This window comes from Petaurus breviceps, unplaced genomic scaffold, assembly GCF_028583685.1.
Source record: "Petaurus breviceps papuanus isolate PSGF00001 unplaced genomic scaffold, PetGlider_PUasm1.0 90849, whole genome shotgun sequence".
Classification (NCBI taxonomy): domain Eukaryota; kingdom Metazoa; phylum Chordata; class Mammalia; order Diprotodontia; family Petauridae; genus Petaurus; species Petaurus breviceps.
In genome coordinates this window covers 20,275,202-20,296,506 of record NW_027187361.1, presented here as the reverse complement: position 1 = coordinate 20,296,506, position 21,305 = coordinate 20,275,202, and the positions used below count along the sequence as shown (strand labels likewise).

General features: G+C 35.1%; 1 protein-coding gene across 3 annotated transcripts in view; it reads left to right on the top strand.

Moving 5' to 3' along the window:
* Positions 1-19,375, top strand: part of GABRA5 (gamma-aminobutyric acid type A receptor subunit alpha5) — a 117,462-nt gene extending 98,087 nt beyond the window's left edge. For all 3 annotated transcript variants that reach the window (XM_069072946.1, XM_069072945.1, XM_069072944.1), the window contains exons 7-10: positions 368-511; positions 7,826-7,978; positions 15,402-15,613; positions 17,991-19,375. In XM_069072946.1, the coding sequence (XP_068929047.1) occupies positions 368-511; positions 7,826-7,978; positions 15,402-15,613; positions 17,991-18,293 (812 nt within the window). In that variant the 3' untranslated portion in view covers positions 18,294-19,375. The remainder of the gene's footprint in view (positions 1-367; positions 512-7,825; positions 7,979-15,401; positions 15,614-17,990) is intronic.
* The last annotated feature ends 1,930 nt before the right edge of the window (positions 19,376-21,305 follow it).

Below are 21,305 nucleotides of genomic sequence, written 5' to 3'. Positions count from 1 at the left end.
AGAGAGAGAGAGAGAGAGAGAGAGAGAGAGAGAGAGAGAGAGAGAGCTGGATGGTTAGATAGATGGATGGCTAGATGTATAAATGAATAAACACCATGATAATATCTTTTTAAAGTCGTCACAAAGCACTCGTTTCTGAGTACTCTAATCTATCTAAACTATAAGGATACTGAAGGATTATAGATCAGCATCTGGTCCATTCTGACCACTGTGCACATTTATTAAATCACAGTGTTTTGACCTAATAACTTCAGAACTAGACTTTATGACTCATATCATTATTCTTATTTGTTGTTAGAATCCTAGTCTCTGACCAACAGGAAATTGAACTATCTTTTAAACTGTCACTTTTGACTGTTCTTTATAGATGCATACCCTAATTCTGAAGTGATTTACATCTGGACAAATGGCACTGCTAAATCTGTGGTGGTAGCAGAAGATGGATCCCGTCTAAACCAATATCATCTCATGGGGCAAACTGTGGGAACAGAAAACATCAGTACTAGTACAGGTATGAGAAAAAGTACTATTTGCATATAAATTAATTCCAATATAAAATATCATAACATGTTTCATTCCTTATAGGATCTGCCCTTCTCACAACATCTACATTGCTTTATAATAGAAATAGAGAGCAAACATATGGCATCATTGCAGGAGAATATGATTCATATACTGGCAATTATTCTTAAGACATATAGACCAAGGCTCATGCTCATTAGTTTGCTTAGACCTAGGAAATATTCTTGACTTACTAGTTGTTACAACTTATTTCCCTTTTTAATGGAGGATGTCAGGAGAAAGTCTACACAGCCTTTGTTTGAATTACATTGCATTGATTAGTTAAACAAAACCAAAATAGTGAAAATAGAGAAGCTAGATGTAAGAACATTCTTAGTTATGGATTATTGGCCAGTAAGAATGCACTGACATTTGGGATTCCTGTTCTGTGCAAAAGGAATCCAAGGTGCCATGTATAGCAGGATTGCAGGAAACAATGAAACACTAGTCTGGGATGTGAATAGTTGTGCACTGATTGGCATAGACATTTAATAGTGAGGAGACTATTTAGGGAAAGCCCTGCTTTGTCAGGGAGAATGTAGGGCTAGTCACATAAGTCCAGAGGGATGCTTGTTTGTGAAGAGTTAGAGTGGCCTAAGAGTTTTAGAAAGGGACAGATTCATACAATCTAGAAGATCAAGGAATACTTTATCGAGGACAGGGTACCCTGGAAGATTTTTTAAGGGATGATATGCCATGGGAATGGAATTCATAGAGGTACCTGAGGCTGAGTGCACAGGACAAGACTGAATTATAAGTAGTCCAGTTTGGATGTTTTATTTAAAAAAAATGAAAGTGATTGCTATGAAAAAAGTTTGGAAAGGTAACCTGGAGATATATTATCGGACATATTGAGTGTCTGGCTAATGAGCTATTATTTTGTCCTGATGAAAATGGGGAGCCAATGACAATTTTTGAGTAGGCAACTACTTTTATCACACTTGTGGTTTAGAAAGAATTTTATTTATTTATTTTTGCAATTGTGTGAAATTTGATTTGTAGAAGGAAGATACTAGAGACATAGGATTAGTTAAAAGGACATTGTAGAAAGTAAGAATGAATGAACCAAGAATGATCATATTGACATAAAGGGAAGAACTGGAAAAAATAAATATATTTGTCTTAAAATTAATTCAAATAGAAATAATTTTGAGCAATGATAATTCTTTATATTGATGTTTAAAGTTATTTCTAATGAAACATTTGTTTTTCAAAAAAGATACTATTATCACAGTCCATGAAGGAAATTATGTGGAGCTGAGATAGCGCTATGGCCATGAAAGTGGGCAGAAAGGGAGCATTATGACTCACAATAGTCTGTAAAGATGAAACTGACAGAATCTGGCAATGGTTGAATATCAAGGGAATGTGGTAAGAAGTAAAAATTCAAGAGTGATTTCATCCTGGGTGTCTGGTGATGGTGCCATCAATAGAAATGGAAACATTATTCGGAAGATGCTACAAGATAATGTGTTAATTTATGGAAGGAAAGTTGTTACCTGCCCCATTTGTAAGACAACAATCTATACATTACAGGAAGAGTTATTAATCGTAGTCAGCATAAGGTTACAACAAAAGAATCAACATAATGTAAAATGTCATAAATCCTTGAAAATTTTCAGCTATTTGTGACCAAACACAGCATTCCTAGTCACTGAATATGATTGTCTTTGGGACTGCCTTTAAAATTAAGTGTAAGCACCTAAGCAATTTCTATTAGAAATCAACAGAAGGGGGGCTAGGTGGCGTAGTGAATAGAGCACTGGCCTTGGAGTCAGGAGGACCTGAGTTCAAGTACGACCTTAGATACTTAACACTTACTAGCCACGTGACCTTGGGTAAGCTACTTAACCCCAATTGCCCTGCTTCCCCCCCCCCCCAAAAGAAAAAAAGAAAAGAAAAGAAAAAAATCATTAGAGTGGACTTTCAGGTGAACAAACAGGGATCTTAAAATGGAAAGAACTTCAGAGATCATTTGCTCTAATCCCCTCATTTTTAATATGAAGCAACTGAGGTCCAAGAAATTTAAATGATTTACCCAATGTTACATAGCTATTTAGCGACAAAGCAAGGATTTGAATTATATAATCTTAGGCCGCATGACACAGGAGAAAGGAGATTCCTAGGATCAGGAAGACTCATGTTCAAATCCTACCTCCAAAGTTTATTAGATGTGTGACCAGAAACAAGGTACTAAACTTCTTCAAGTCTTATTTGGAAAATAATATCTACTTCACAGAAAAATTCCAAGACTCAAATGAAATAAAATCTATAAAGTACTTGACAAATCTGAAAAGGGCCAAGAGGACCCACAAATGACAGTTCTTATTGTTGACAGAGCGTTGACCCTGGATAAAGAGCTAAGCAAGGAGATGGGACTTGGAGTCTTTCCTCTGACCATGCTACCTGTGTGGTGCTAGAAATGTCATTTAGACTCTTATTATCATTATTATTATTACTGCTATTATTTTTAGTTCTGGTGAAGCTGCCAATCTACCCTGTAGAGAGATTTTCCTCACCTCAGAGGTCACAGATTCAAGACATTTTCCCCATTTTTCAAAAATATTTCCAGTCTTCTACCTTGAAAGCAGAAGGGGAAAAGAAAGGGTACTGAACAATGGGTAAAGTCCTATATTTTGAACCGAGGCTTGATTTTTAAAGATAAATGACCAATATGTGTACAATCCTTTTGTATCCATGGACGACATAACACTTTTGTTTCCAGTTTATAGTTCACCTACCGACAAGAAGCTGCATGTTAGGTAGTTGAGGGAAGTACGAATAAGCCTATAGTAGTAGTTTCATTATTTGATGAGGATATTAGTGTGAAGGTGAGGGGAAAAAAGGAAATATATTTTCGTCAGAAATTAGGAAGTGAAATCATGTAAGCAACTATTTTAAAAAATAGCAAGATGATTTTAGCCCTTCCAATCAATTATCACCTTGGTGTTCTATATTACTTCACAGTATTAGTGGTACTATGTCAAGCACATTACCCCATCCATTTTCCAAACACATATGTTTCATTTTCTTTTTCTCTTTCTAATCCCAACCTTAAAACCCTATAACTCTCCTGTAAAATCACATAACTTCACAACTTGTACCTATATAAACTCTTTTATCAAATTTAACTAGATTAATGTTTTATAGAATTTTTTTTACTCTCAAATGTATTTCAAAGGTGGCTGCTGAATCTCCTGGAGCAATGGACTGAGTTTTGAATTAGGGGATAAGGGTGTTAGTTATGGTTCTACCAACTGTAGGATTTGAAGCAAGGATGGCACTGCTTTAAGACTGAATTCGAAATTAAATTTCAGTAACTAAGAAATTTCTATTAGAAAACATCAGAGAGAGATTTAAGAGAAGGATCAGAGATTTTAAAATGGAAGAGACTTTAAGAGTTTAAATGATTTACCCAAGGTTATACAGTCAATTAGTGGCAAAGCAGGGATTTGATTTGGATACTCTTAGGCATCATGACACAGGAGATAGAGTGTTGGCCCTAGAATCAGGAAGACTCATACTCAAATCCTATCTTTCATATGTCTTCTTTCTGGGCCTCACCTTTTTTGTCATTAAGCTAAGGAATTTGATCTATAGGATAAAAAGATTCTATGATGGTATTTACACAAGGACGCAACCAAGATCTCATTGGCTACACTATTGTAGATCAACATGCCAGAAGATAGGGTATATTCTATTTGCTAATTGAAAATATTGCATCTGTGACTACAACATCAAAGCAATTCAGGAAAAAAAAAGATGAGAAAAATTTCCTTCCCCTGCTCCCCCCAAAAACGTTTGGGAATCTACAGCTAAAAGAGACATTAGATAACATGTAATCAAAATGTTTTATTTCACAAATCAGGAACTGAGATTCAGAAGATTTAAATGATTAATCTTAGGACATAATTATAATAGGTTGCATGGTTAGTATTAAAACCCAAGTCCTCAGGCTCTGAATCTGGAGTTCTTTCCACTAAGCCTATTGTCTCACTTGACCAAACCTTTTCATGACTTTCTTGTATTAAGAATTGACTTGTGAATGGTGCTACATCACACACCTTTTTTTGAGACATTTATATAATCAATCTTTACTCACATCAGTTCCTAATTGAAAATATCTCCTGAAAAAAAGAAATACTGGCTTCCTTGCCTTTTTTATTATGTGACTCATTCTTTCTTTAGCTGTCACGCCCTCCACAATTCCACCACTAAATACACACCTCCTGATACTCTGGTAAAGTTGCAATACAATGTGGAAATTGAACCCCTCCTATAGCTAAGTATAAATGATTACATCCACCATCCCTTAAGTATCCACAAATCCCATTCCTTACCAGTTCACCATGAGGACAGCATTGTTGTCAGCAATGAATGGCAGTTCACCTCTTGCATCCCACAAAACAAAGAAGATCCAGAGAAAATATTGGTGCATCTCCAAGGAAACTTTACTAGAACCAGAATGGGGAGGAAACAGATCTTCACCCTCAGTGGTAGCAAGGAACTCTCCTCTTGAAGTCTGTTTCAGCTTTTGTTTTCTTCCTCTTCCTCTTCTTCCACCCTAGGGAAGAATACTGGGATTTTAGGTAGGATCTTTGGAAATTTGCACTCACGGTCCTCGTGCTCACCACCCTTAGTCCCAAATCCAGTTTCTTGTCTTTGGATTTAGGCTAATCAAAGAGGAAACATCCATATACATCAGTTTTGTGTGATGTGCTGAGTTACATCTGGGCAGACTGTATTTAGATTGCAGGGTTGATGGCTCAGAGAGCAAGACACAGATTGTAACCAGGGATTAGTAAAAGGCAGAAATCCGATTTTACACAGAGAAAGCCTCATTCAGCAATGGATTTGGTGGTCTTCATCAAGCTCTCCAGAAGCTGGTAATCAGGGTCACTTGGGAAATACAGGCTAAGAAATTCCATTTATTCTCCTCTCTCCTCTAACTACTCTATTTTTTTAAACAAATGAATTTTGTTTGGATAAAACACCGATATTTTCCAATAAATACTCAAAGTGAAAAACACTTAAAGAAAAATTCCCTCCACCATATTCCCACAATCAAGCAAACCTACCTAGTTCAGTGATTGTGAATGAAAGTACATGCCATTTTCTACTTTTGTAATTTAGCAATAGTAACAGTCAGTGAGCCAATAAAGAACCATTTATTTTAATGCATTTTATTTACCTTCTTAAATACTTTTCAATTACATGTAAATTTTTTAACATTAAGTTTTAAAAATTTTCAATTCCAAATTCTATACCTCACTTTTTCCTCTCACCGCCTCCTTAAGAAGACAAGCAATTTGATATTGATCATACATGTGAGGTCATAAAAACATATTTCCATACTAGTCGTGTTATAAAAGAAAACAGACACAAAATAAAACAGGAAAAATAAAGTAAGTAAGTATGCTTTAATCTATATTTAGATTTCATTGTCTAGAGGGGGATAGCATTTTTCATCACTGGTCCTTTGAAATTCACCAACTCTTTGACACATACTAGTTGCCAAGAAACAGAAATAGCAAATGTTTTAAATTAAATAACTTAGTATCTACATTGTTCAATGTATGTGACATTAATTTTATTGCCCTGTAGTGCTTTCTTTATATGTCTTGTTGGAGCCTTTGTGTAAATTATCCTTAAGGCTGTGCTTTCTACAGTCTGTATCACTTCATTCCAGTCTTCTCCTATTTTCTTAATTTTCCTTTTTGCCTATGTGACAATAATATACTGGATAATATACCATTACTTTTATACATCATTTTATCTAGCTTTTCTCAAAACGTTGAACCATTGTTTCCTGCTTATAGTTATTAAAATAATAATGATATAAGTATTTTATACAAACAATTTAAACCTTTTTTTGCTGTCATTAAACTCCACAGAGCAGGAATTATTCAACAGTTTTGTCAACTTAAAAAAATGATGTTTTTTTTTCAAAATAACTGGTTTCCTTTGTAATACTATATATTTTATTTTATGCATTTAAAAGATTATATTGATAATACTTCACCAGTCTTCCAAAAGGGTCCATCATTCATGCACATGTACTCTCTCACACACACATACACACACAAACACATCCATACACATATATTTATACTCATTAATGAATGGCATATTCATAATATATACATATATATATATATCTGTGTACATATATGCATTTGCACACAGGTATGTGTGTGTGTGTGTGTGTGTGTGTGTGTATATATATATATATATATATATATATATATATATATATATAAAATCTCTGACCTAGAGTATAAGACCTAGTATAAGGATCTCTGGTCAAAAGATTCAAATAACTTAGTAACTTTTCTTATGTAATACCAAATTATTTTTGAGACTAATATGATTATTTAAAAGTTGTATGCTTATTATCTGAAAGCTCTCAAAACATCAAACAGATGTTCTCATCTTTATCAATTTGTATTTCTTTGATGATCATCATGGTGAACGCTTTATTAGTTGGCTTTTAATAAATATTATTCCTATTTTTTGAAACCCTTTATTTATATCCTTAACCACTTAGATATCAGATTTTTATCAACTACATAAGATTTCACCCCCCCTTTTTTATAATTACATATTTACAGTTTAGATATAAAATATAAAACATAATATTTTTCTAGTTATAATAACAATGATTTGCAAAATATTTTTATTTAATTTTCTCTAGTACCAACCTGTGACTTAGTGTAGAAAAATGCCTGTGAGGAAATCCAGATCCTTTGCCTCCCTCTCCCGCCCCCCCATCAATGCTGATCTTAATGTTCTGAAACTTATAGTTTTAGAGAGTTACTGAGGGCATTTGAGAGGTTAACTGCCTTTCCCAGAGTCCATAATTAAGTATTTCTAATTCTGAGGACCTCAATCTATTCACTATTACAAAAGACTCTTATGTAATTGAAGTTATCTCTTCTGTCTTTTAAAGCTCTTCTGGCTATGAATTTTTCTGTTATTCCCAGTTGTGAAATTTTATGCAAACTTTCATTATCCTCTAAACTTTTTGTGATATGCTTCCTTTTCCCCACTCTCCTCTTTTTTAAAAAAAATATTTAATATGAAACTGAAAAGCAATGAAATTAACTTTGCTTTGCTCATTGATAGTTCCTATAAACACCTCCATTGTCATCTGCAGTAATACTCCAGCTGAAGGAATTGTATGCTTTCTAACGTTTCCAGTCCTATCCATAATGGAATTACTAACTTCATGTTTTTTGGTTTTTTTTTATTTTTTATTTTTTAGGTGAATACACAATAATGACAGCACATTTCCATTTGAAAAGAAAGATTGGTTACTTTGTCATTCAGACTTACCTTCCCTGCATAATGACAGTGATTTTATCCCAGGTGTCATTTTGGCTGAACAGAGAATCAGTTCCTGCTAGAACTGTTTTTGGTAAGTTTACTTATCTGTGTTTGTAAGGTACTGGGCTGCAGTTCCTTGACTGGTTATTTCTGACACATCTTCTCTCATCTAAATTTTCACAGGTTTTATACATTCTTAATCAGTCACGAACACATTTCCTCTTATTTGGATGTTTCTCTGTTGGAGATTTCCTCTGGCTAGTTAATGACCAAAGAAACAAAAAAGAGGAATTATGAAGTTTATTCTAATAAGGAAAATTTGTGTCCTTTATTGCACATGTAATAACATATTCAGTTCAAGATTATTTTCTTAAGAATATGTTTAGTGTTTCAGGGTTACTTCAGTGAATTCTGGTATATCCAAAGACTGAAGTACATTTGCTTAAGATTCTTCCTCATTACTTGTATGAGGAATGGCATGTCAAGTTATCAATCTTTCCATTAATGAAGAGAGTGTGATACAAATGGACTTGAGCCCTGAGGTACTAGTTCTGCCATCCTGGAAAGTTTTTGCCCACAATCCAAGGGCAACCTAATTGTGTTTTGGGGTCATCAACCTAAGTACAATTATATAATTTAAATTATGCCATCATCACTGTTTATATCTATCTGAGAAGACATCCCTAGCACTTTGGCTAATCTGTGATGAATTCCTTGCACTAGGAAATGGATAAAAATGATCCTCCAATGTGTAAACCACTTTGGCAGTGAAGGTGGCAAAGTAGAAAAAAAAGGGGGATGAAGGATGCTAAAAATGATTGAGTTCTAAGACCATCTCTAAACAGTAACTCCCTTCTTGGACCTCTATTTCATTAACTAGAGTTCATTTATCATTATTTTCAATGTAATAAACCTCTGCACTTGATGCATCATTAACAAGTTTATATTGGTTTCAGATGTCAAATTTCATTACTTCTGATAGACAGCCACCTTGTCACTTTATAGTGATGATTGTGTGGTTTGTTCTTCGTTCTTCTAGAGGATCATGACATCAGGGAGATGATGACATGACTCGCCGTTGAATTAGATTTAAGTGGGAGAAGGCTGGGCAGTCACCAGCTTTACTTTCTCCTCCAGAGCTCTCTGGGTTCAGTGGCCAGAAGTTGATCAGGAAGATCATCTTCATGGCCCAGGATACAGTAGGAAACTTAGGCCTTTTTAAGTTAAGGCCTTTTCAGGTTCTCACTTTGAGTGAGGAAATATCCATTCAGTATGCCTTTTTAAGAAGTGAGTAAAGGGATCCCCCTTTAATAAAAAAAAAAAATCAAACTGGGAGGAGAAGACCTTCAGGGTTGTTGATCAGAAAAGAAACAAAAGAAACAGTTTCTATTTACTTTCACCCAGAGCCTGCAGGGCCCAAAATTTAAGCATTAATAGGTGTTTGGGCTGAGACCTATAGTTTTCCAAACAATGAGATCCAGAGTGAATTGTGTTTGAGGCTTGGTCTTTGAGAAAGAAATCTAGCCAGTAAACCCCAAAATAACTAGGGAGGCTTTGGTCATCAAAAGTTACCTTCCTTTGAGCAGAACACTCTCAGGTGAGTGCAAAATACAAGGGGAGGGGACAGGAACTGAGTTGTGCGACTAGAGCTGGTCGGCTTGGGTTCCCATTTGGGCAGCTCAGACTACAAGTACAAGTTGTTTTTGTCCTTTCTCAAAGAGGACTGTGATATCAGAGAGACGATGACATGACTTGCAACTGAATTGCATTTGATTGAGGGAGGGCTGTGCAAAGTTACCAGCCTCACGTTCTCCTCCAATACTGATGATAGCTACATTTTATCTTAGCAGATTAACATATAAAATTAAGGTTAAAAAAAATAAGTTAATAGAAATTCTCATTTCTATCTTTGCCAGAAAGCTATCTTTAAAAAAAGAACTGTGGGGGTTTTTATGTTACTGTTTTTTTGGTTTTGTCTTGTTTTGTTTTTGTGTAGGCCATTGGGGTTAAGTGACTTGCCCAGGATTACACAGCTAGTTTCTGAGGCCTTATTTGAACTCAGGATCCTCCTGTTGATAGAGTCAGTGCTATATCCACTTGTTTGGGATGAAAAACCCCATTCAAAATTTAATCAAGAACACGGAGATTTCTCAGAATGACAAGAGGAAATTTTATTCTCAAGCAGGGGGAAAGAGAGCAGTTCTCCCCAAGAATGATCCGGGAGAGGAGGCTGGCAATGTGTAACAAATCGTTTTTAAATGCTAATACATCAGGGTCACATTTCCCTCATTGTCCCTCACTCCCATTGGTGGGGGGGGAGTCGTGTGTGAGCTTGAGCTGTCCCTGACTCCCACTGGCCAGGAGGAGGGGCCCACAGAGGAAGGAAAGGAAACAGAGGACAGAAGCTGGGGTGGGGGGGGGGAGACTCCTAAAAGGGCTTGCTGTTGATTGACAGATAAAGTGAAGGGGGAAGAGGAAATTCCACCATCCAAACTGACACCAAATTCGAAAATACATCCTGGGAAGTTTTTACTCCCCACACAGACTGTACCATCTAGTTGCCCCAAAAAGTACTATAGATTTAAGCTGGACACACACACACACACACACACACACACACACACACACACTCAAGTATAAATGATATCAATATAAAATATATATATAAACATGCATATATTAATTCTCACAATGAAATCTATGTAAAGCTACATTTATTCACATGCATATATAAATAAAATATGTCAATATAGTATATTATATAAGTAGCATAATATGATATAGTATGTCTTTCCAGACCCTCCCCTGATAATCATCTATTACAAATTCCTAGAAAGTTGCCTGGGGCATTGAGACATTAGGTGACTAGCCTGTGATTGTAGTCTTAATGTGGCAAGGAATAGTCTTGAACCCAAATAGGTCTTTCTTCCTTCAAGATTAACAATATAATGCCTATACCATGTTGTCTTTCCATTCTGTTAGAGGAATAAAAATGCTTATAGAAAGGATTTCTGCTTTGTTTGGGAGGTCAGACTAGTGGAATGTACATTTCAAATATTAGAAGGCTCCTGTAGGCCCATCCAACTTTAAAATACCAATAATTCTACTTTTTCAGAACTATTACAATTATTCCTTCCACATCATGGGAGTAAGGGGTATGGTACTCCCACAATCTGGAAAATCCTCATCAAATTTTTTGGCCATCCCTTTCTACCAGAGAAGTCTGAATTGCTTCTTTTTCTTTTATGGGGTATTTAGAGTATCTTCTAAAATTTGGATTAAGTGTTTGGTCATAGGCTCTGTGTTGTATGTAGGCCTTTGCATCTTTGTCTGCACCTTCCCCTCCCCCCAATTGCTTTTTAATTTCTTATGCCAGCCTGAGATATATCAAAACCTCTATGGGCAAAGACGTGATGTGGAAGGGATAAATATCATTAGAAGAATGTTTTAAGATGCAGAATATTTCTTTATAGCATTCAATTAAGAATGTGGAAGAGCAAGTAGAATATAACTGGAATGAGATACAAAAATTGGCGGAATTTATGATAAATCTTCAATTTCAACTTGGATGTCTTAACTATATATATATACATATATTTGTATATATATATATATACAAATATATATGTATATTTATATGTGTGTATACACACACACACATATATATATATATATTTAAATTTATGTGCAGTAAAAATTCTTCAGATATATACTGTTAAGTTATTTTTGGAAAATTGAGGATCTAAATTTGACTTGCATAGGGTTTTTAATACATTACAACAAATACCTTCTTTATCCAGAATTGTTAGGGAACAGAAATGTAAGGTGACAAATATAAGGTCCCTTCCACAACAGAGTTGAGATTTCACTTTGAGCCCTCAGGCAAATCCCTGAATAAATGGAGTTTCCCTGGACAACCCTTCCACTTTCTCATTTCCACTTGGACTTAGATCAATCAAAAAAAGAGAAGCTCTAAAGGAACAGATAAACTGAAAAAAAAAAATTTACACAACAACAAAAAAATCACAGATGGGGAAAATTAAGCATATAAATAAAGTATACCTCTGAGAATACCATTCCCTCCTTTTAAAAAGTTGATTGGAAATCTTTCTAGAAAATATCTTGTGCATGTTTAAAAAGAGAATACTGAACATAATTGAAGATATTTAAACTTTTTTTCTGATTGACTCAGGGTTATAATTATAGACATTCACCATTCTACTATGCATGATATACAGCACAATTTTTCATATGCTTTTATTTTCTTTTTTGATGTGTTCCTCGGAGGCTGGCCTTTAACGGATCTTTCTTGTCATTGTTCTTCCTACTAATAGTCTCCCCATTCTGTACTTATATTGTTCTTTTGTTTTTTTCTGTTCTGTAGATTACAATTTGATTCCATTTAGCAGGAATTTCATATTTATGGAAAATCATAGATTTAAAGCTTTAAAAAAAACATTTTTCAGTAATGTACAGGTTTTCATGATGCCATTTGGGACTTTCTTGGCAAAGATATTAGAGGGGTTTGTCATTTCCTTCTCCAGCTCATTGTACAGGTGAGGAACTGAGGCAAACTGGGTTAAGTAACTTGCCCAGGGTCATATAACTAGTAACTATCTGAGGCCAGATTTGAACTCAGGGAAAGGAGATTTCTTTCTTTTTTTTGGAGGGCAATTGGGGTTAAGTGACTTGCCCAAGGTCACGTGGCTAGTTTTTTTTGTGCATTAAGTGTCAGGCTGGATTAGAACTCAGGTTCTTCTGACGCCAGGGCCGATGCTCTATTCACTGTGCCACCTAGCTGTCCCAAGAGGAGATTTGTTGATTTCAGATCCAGCACTCTGTCCTCTATACCACTTGGCTTCCTGTAACATCAATGCAATATTTATAGTGCCTATGGTGACTATAAATATACTGGTGTAGTTGTGAATCACAAACTGTAACAGGTTCTCCACATGGAGGACAGAGCTGAACATTTATTCAAATTCCAGAAAGCCGGGTCCCAAAACCAGAAAGTTAAAGTCATTACAGTAGCCATGAAGTTGGTACACATAGTTAATGCAGTGAACACCCACATTCCTAAGCCTTCACAACAAAACAGGTTCCTTCAAGCAAGGATCCTCCTCTCCCCACTCATGGGGCTGGCTCTCAGAATTTCTCAGCAGAAGTTCTGCCACCACAAGTTCTGTTTTCCAAATGTCTCTTCTCTCTAGCCTGGGCCTCTCCTTATATATGGAATTGGCTCCTCCCTGCCCCACCCCTTCCTGTTACATCAGCAAGTCCATCCCACTGTGGGATTCACAAGTTCTAGGTCTTAATACTTAACACAATCCTGAACTTGGAACTAAGTGCTAACTAGCTGTTTACTTGCCAATACAAGGGTGCATGGAGGCTCTTCAAATCCCTTTACCATTACACTTCCCTTAGTGCTAGAAGGTACACTAATTATCATCTATTCAACCTCCTTCATTTTATAGAAGAGAAACATGAAGTTTAGAGAGGTAAAATTACTCATTCAAGGTCACACAGATAATTAGAGGCACATCTAGAACTGAAGACTTGGTCTTCTGACTCCACATCTACTAGTCTTTCTATTCCACATTTAGGACTTAATTGTAAACATTGGAACCTGAGGAGCAAAGTGGATAGACTTATGTGCTGGGGCTTTGAGGAAGTTATTTGAGCATCCCAGAGACTTTTTCCAATTATTTTTGAGATTGAGTAATCCAATCAACATTTTAAACTGATAATTATGTGCCATCAGTATGCTACATACTGAGTTTTTAGCTACGTTCTACAGGTGTGATGGAGTTGGAAATCTGATCCCTTAATTAACATGGAAAGGAACTCGCACAAGTAAAGCATGACTTGATGTTTCATTTTTGTGGAGAAGGACATAGCAAGCCTCTTCAGTATCTTTGCCAAGAACAGGCCAAATGGGGTCATGAAGACCCAGAAATGGCTAACCAACAAAACAACAACAAAATCTGAAGAATTGCACCTTCAAACTGATACCTTCCCCCCCCCCAAATAAACATAGTTCATAAATGAGAAGTGACATGGTTCAGGAGGAGGAAAAAAAAACAATGAATTTGGAATCAAGAGTCTAGACTTAGTTATGCCATGAACTAGCTCAGGGGAACTTTAGGTAAGTTCCTTTCTAATGCGGGCCTTGGTTTCTTCCTTTGTAAAATGAAGTTCTTGAATCACGTGTTCCTTAAATGTCTTTTCAGCTCTAAAAAATCCATGTTAAATATTCATCAATGAAATAAATGGAATACTGTAATGAGAACCTAGGTGCATCATTTGACACACCTAGGCAACACATCAACTTTTAAAAGTCCCATCTTGCTCTGTATATTATAGGATATTAAAATATTAACATAAGTTATATTTCAATAACTTCATGCAACACTTCAAAGTCAAAGAAAGGAATACGGTTTATACATGACTGCCCTCCCATCCTGTCACTATAGGGAATTTGTCTAGGAGCAAGGAAGTCTTCTTTCTACCTATCTCTGTTTTCCTGACTGGGAGGTTCTAGTTCATTTTTCTTGCCTGCTTTCTCTTTCAAGAAATTTATAAAGCTGAGTGAATGTCTAGGTATTTTTCTTGCATGGTTTTTCTTGTAGGTGTTGAATATTAATTGGTTACGGTTGTTAGGATTATGTTTGTTCTAGTGTCACAGGACATTTTCTCCTCCATATTTTGGAAAGTTCAAGCAATGTGCTCCTTTTTCTGCCTTCTGCCTTCCAGATTTTCTTATTTAATTGAATTTAGTGAAACCATTTAGAGAAAAAATGTGTAAGGGAAGGGTTATTTCAGGAAGAACTTGTACCCTTCATGGTCAACAGCAATACCTGTACCCTTCAAAAGCTATTGATTGGGATACTATTCAATTTCACATAATCTAAAAATGTGAGAAATGACAACTGTCACTAAACAGCATAGTGTCTCTCCAGCTGAATACCCATCCTCCTCCAAAGCCAGGGAGGAGTGTCAAGCATCACTTTTTGCAGCCGTATTTTTAAAATTTATTTTATTTTAAGAATTTAAGAAATAAATATTAATGCAACCTTATAAAAAATAGCATTCTAATTGTGGGGAATTGAAGGGCCCACGCAGATGTAAACCAAGGTTCAATCAGTGTCTTTTCTCCAACTTTGCCTCACAGATATGCAGATTTAACTAGGATTTAAGGTACTTAAAAATAAAATGCACCTGTGTTGTTGCACTGACCATTCATTTCTTCCACTTTGTATAGGGACAGCTAACCTTTGTGTGTTATGTTTAAGTTGTATTGATGATAATCTTGTGCATTTTTGATTGTCCTCTAAGCTTTAAGCATTTTAGCATTAAGATGGCCCCAGGGCCACAAAGGGATGTGGATCAAAGTAATTCATTTATTGATTTATTTGATAGGAGTTAAATATGATTTTTTTCTCCAGAGGTGAATGTGCTGATACTAATCTGTTTCCTTTCCTCCCTGCTTTGTTGCCGGGCATTTCTGACCAAAGGAGTGACTACAGTGCTGACAATGACCACCTTGAGCATCAGTGCCCGCAACTCTCTGCCCAAAGTTGCTTATGCAACAGCAATGGACTGGTTCATAGCTGTGTGCTACGCCTTTGTATTTTCTGCATTGATTGAATTTGCAACAGTGAACTATTTTACAAAGAGAAGCTGGGCATGGGATGGCAAAAAAGCTCAGGAAGCAGCCAAAAACAAGGTGCTTATTTTGATTTTTCCTTTTCATTACTAAGAACATGTGTTTTATCTGCCACTATATCTGAGTGATTTAGAGATGGATTGACTAATTTATGGATTATCCAAGTGCATTATTTCTTCTCTCTTTTTCTCATTTTGCATCATCTGACCCTTTATAACTTCTCGTATTAGATCAGGGTTTACTTATTAGGAAAGACTTAAGAATGAAGTAGGTCTCAAAAGAAAGGTAGGGGGGAGAGAGAGAAAGGGAGAGAAGGAGAGAGACAGGGACATGGAGAGACAGAGACAGAGACACACGGAGAGACAGAGACACATAGAGATACAGACAGAGAGACACAGAGTCACAGAGATGGAGATGGAGACAGACAGAGGTAGGTGTGTGTACACACACACACACAACAATTAGTGACATGGAAGACATTCTAATGAGTATGAACATATTGCATGTGTGGAGAAGAGGATAAGGAACTTGGCATAACTGAAGGCCACATCTCTGGACATTGGGATGCACTGAGGATTTTTAAACCGAAATTATACCATGAAAACAATGTGGAATATTAAGCTAGAAGTGACATGAAGATGACCCAGAGAAAGGCAAAGACTGGAGGCAATAAGACGTATTAGTGGGCTATTACATTAACTTAGGTTTGAGGTGAAATGGGTCCTTACTTGTTGGATGAAAGTGAGAAATAAGAAGTGAGAATGGCAGATTGACCATCCAGGTATCTATAATCGACAACTGTGTTTAAATAGACCTTAAACCACTGCTGATATAGAGATTTGCTATCAGAGTAGGTTCAAATTAATGGAAAGAATAAAGTTTATAGATAAAAATATGAATCTCACATATTCACATATCACCTTTTTGTGGATAATTAAGACTAATAAGATATAGCCTTGAGAAGATTTTTTTGTTCTCATCATTGAATGTCCACTCTTTAACTTTACAGATGGTACCAATTTCATAAAGCCTCCTAATTTATTGAATTAATGTATTTATGTAGTGTGCAACATCAGATTAATGGAACATCTAATTGATTGCACATAGTTCCCAAGATCCAAAGGAAGTACATAATAATAGTAGTCCTATCCATTTGAGGAAGAACTTTACATGTTAAAGTAACACATAATTTGAGAGACACAGATAATAAGCGAGGGATACATTGCACAAAAATATTAGATAATTGTGAGTGTAATATTTTTTTGATTATCCAAATAAAAAAAATATAATGTAAAACGTTTTGGAAATAGGCTGCCTTAATCCTTTGAATAATGATGAATCACAAGATGATACTTTACGTCTATAAAAAGAGTTTTACACCAATAAACTGACAAATAAGGAAATTTCATAAGATTTTGCATTTCTACTATTGTATAGAATAGTACCAATACACTCATGATAGTACTAAGTTAATTATGTAATAAGACATAATGTTATAATCTGTTACAAATTTTCTCATTAGGATGTAAGTTCCTTAAGAGGACTGTTTTTTTTGTCCTTATCATTGTGTCCCCAGAAATAAGCTTGACATATAATTAATAGTTAATCAGTATACTCTGTCTATCTACTTAGAAAAAATTGACCCACAATAGAGAGTCCATCTGCTATAGGACTTCAAGGTAAACTTGAAGTTGTAAGTCACGAGTTTAATTACTGCCTTTCTAGCCCTGTTTCTTTTCCTATAAAATGAGAGGATTGAACTTTGTAACCTCTAAATTCTCTTCTAACCTGACCTCTACAATCCAGTGATCCTATGACTGATGTTAGGCAAAAAATAGAAATAATTAAGAAGACTCCATCTTTTGTCATATTTCTTGGCAGGTAGTAATGAGGTCATGAGGTTGACAGCCAACCTGGAGATTATATGCTCAAACTAACTTCCTTCCTTCCTTCCTTCCTTCCTTCCTTCCTTCCTTCCTTCCTTCCTTCCTTCCTTCCTTCCTTCCTTCCTTCCTTCCTCCCTTCCTCCCTTCCTCCCTTCCTCCCTTCCCTTCCTTCCCTTCCTTCCCTTCCTTCCCTTCCTTCCCTCCCTCCCTCATAAGATCTTCCCTTTTTGTAAAATTTATGAGGATTACATTATGTTCCAATGAATCACTACATAATTATATGGCTTATAAGGAATTAAATCCAGTCACTAGTAAATACTGAGGAGTGTGTGTGTGCATGTGCATGTGAATGATAGTCTGTCAATTTAATCATTCTGAAAACATTAAAAAAACAACTCAACAACTCCATCTGGTAGTACTAGAGACATATTTTAACAACTAAAGTGACAAGGGAGAAAGGGATAATTTTATCTGCTAGGGCTCTCTTCCCCTGTATTTTCAAATAGGTCATAAGCAACATGATCTGTTTACCTTTTTACTGTATTTTGCAGAAAAAAGAGCGTGAAATACTAATAAATAAATCAACAAATGCTTACAATACTGGAAAGATGACCCATCCTCCAAATATCCCAAAGGATCCAACTCCCTCAGGGATCTCAAATGCAACACCTGTTCCAGTAAAACCTGCAGAGGAGAAGCCTCCTGAAAGCAAAAAGACTTATAATAGCATCAGCAAAATTGACAAAATGTCCCGAATTGTTTTCCCAGTCCTTTTCGGCACTTTCAACTTAGTCTATTGGGCGACGTATTTGAATAGGGAACCAGTAATTAAAGGAGCCACTCCTCCAAAATAAATTTCAGGACTCCCAAACCCTATGAGAGCCATACTTCCAGCAAAAGGATACCAAGGAGAAATTTGAGCTCTACAAGACTTTTGATATTTGGACAACATCTTTCAGGAAACTTTTGCATGTTTAATGATATGTACAAATAATATTGCCTTGATTGTTTTTCCATGTAACCTCAGATATTTCAAAGAAGTGACATTGACAATGGCGGCTACACAATATTCCAGAAGGTCTGAAGATGCCGAATAGCACTCAACTGGTCAGGGTCTGATTTGCTAGTTTACAAACAAGACAAGTTATATTTTTTAACTGCTCCAACTATTACATACCGACATTTTTTATACTTCAATTGTCAATTCATACTAATTTTCCCAGCTGATAAAAATATTTTGGGAATTGTTCCATGACTATTACCCGACCAAAAATCCAGGTCATAAAGATTGTAAAGAATATAATTCTCATTTTAAAGAACCTATGAGCTTTCACATACAGAATAAATTACCTTAGCTAATTTTCACTTTGTTCTAAAATTTAAAAGTACTGCATGAGCTTATGTTAAGAAATAAAATAAGAAAATATTTATGCAGACAAACTTTAATGACAGAAATAGACCATATGTTAGATTAACAGAATATTCTCCCCAAAACAATCAACTCTGGATAAATTTCTCTTGAGAAAAAAAAATCATGTTTCTCCCCATTAACCAAAATAAGTAGCACAGAAAAGGAAATGAAACATGAGCACAGAAAAATGGTTCAGAGACAACATTGGAATCTTGGCCCATGTATTAAATGTATCTGAGACATACCATTTCCTCGCTACTGCCAGTGTGTTTTGCTTCAGTGGTGAGAATCTGTAATTAGTTATTTTCAATTTTATTGCCTTGTAAGTAATTCATGACTGATTCATTGCTCTAGTAGCTTTTGTAAATTAATCTTAAATGTTTATTAAATAAAAAATTCTACTCTTGTGGGTAAAATGTCATCTTTTATAGCAAACATTAAGATTTTGCTGGAGTTATTTTTTAAACAAATTCATGAAGAAAATTCATCCAATAAATAGCTTGACAAATTGTTGTCAGGTCATCTTTATTTCTTTGGGTCATGTTTTTATTTAATCAATCATGATGCTTGGTAACAAGTATAGTTTTCCAAAGTTGAAGTTTAACATCATATAAGCTCACCAAAAATCTAGAAATGAAAGATTGTTTTCCTCATTGTTTTAGTTAAATAGTATGTCCATAACTTCTTTCATTCATTTCCTGGCTTATAGAGTCTTCTTTCCCTGAAAGAGTAGTAGTCATACAAACTATGAGAGATTCTCCAGATAATCAGTGGTACCACCCTGTTTATTTTCTTTTCACATTAACATAATAAAAGTATTACAAGATAGGAAAACACTGTCTGGGGGAAACTTTCAGGTGAGACATTAATGAAGAAATCTCTTCTAATTTTTGGCTTTTGGTTCAACATACTTCATTAAAACAAAAGAGAAATTCAAGATGTATGTTAGTTCTGCCTCCATTTGTTTTACAAACAGCATAAAAGAAGTGAGCATTTTTAAATTGGTGGTGTAAAAATTAATGAAGACATCAAAGTCCATATTCCTATAAAATCCCACTTAAATACTCATGTTGGACAAAAACCCATCATGGAATATTGGTATCTTTTGTTTGAATAACAATGTAGATTAATTAGAGACATTCATCAGGTTAGCCATAAGGTCAATATTTAGGTTCTAGATACTCTTGAAAACAAGGAACTAGTTAAGTTAAAAAAATATATAATCAGAGTAGGTAAAGACTGTCCATACTGATGAAATCATAGATCTTTCAAATATTCAATTAGTTGGGACTACAATAAGATTGATATTACTATTTACAGTCCCATCTTATTAATGAGAACAACTTATTATATCTCCTTGTGTACTTCAAAGATGTAGTTTGAACAGTATAGCTGAATCTATACTATAAAGAGGCAATTTATGACTATAATCATTGTATTCCTAAACCCTTCTTCTAAAGATGTAATTGTAGTCTGTGAAATACTGTGGAAAAATTGATTTTCAGTTATCCATGCCAAGGAAAAGAAGGATGGACTTATATCATTGAAACAAAGAATTTCTACTCTTCCTTTAAGTTTTAACAATCAGTCTTTCATCAGTTGAGGCAAACTAAAGAATTGCAAAATTATGTGTTCTATATTTCACTTCCTATCCTTTATAGTAGATGCATCAAACATGTAGTGTATGCCTCACACAAGAGTGCTGAACTAGATTAAAATGTATTTCCTATATCATTCTAATATGCTGATCTAGTAATAAAAATATCTAAATATATGTAAAGTATATGTCTTAGTTGATATGCAACCCATAGGGATCTTTATTTACAGTTTAGTGGCATCTATTCTAGTTAAATTTGACACCATAACCTTAGAGGTAAATGTTTTTTGAAAAGCAGTGAAAATTTTAAAACATGATCAGCAGAGGCTATCAGGTAAAATCTCATTTTGTAATATATCACATTTTCTGGATTTTGAAAATGCCTGGTATCCTAATATATGCTCTGTCTGTTAATTTCTTTTTCATGATGTTTTTGAGGGGGTTTTCTGATAATCATTTTAAGAAGTGAACATTTATGTTGTTCAAATTTCTATTAGCATAAGTACAACAAAGACCTCAAGAATAATTAGGGAATCTGAAAATCATAAGGGATCTTGGAATCATGTAGTACAACCTGTACCTGACTAGAAATCCCCAAGGCAAGTGGTTTTCATCTCAAATAGAAAAATACGGGAAGGGACATCACTAACCCTGCATTAGGATGCCTGTGTGGTACATATTGTCTTAAAAAATCACATTTTGATATTATCTTTGTTTTTTTTTTTTGTATTTACTTATTGTGTTAAATTCTTTCCTTTTTTGATCTGGTTTAACCTTTAGTAGAGAGCCCAGACAACAATGTCAAAATGTGGTCAGCCGGCCTCTGCTTAGTTTCCAGTAATGAAAAGAATATTGGAC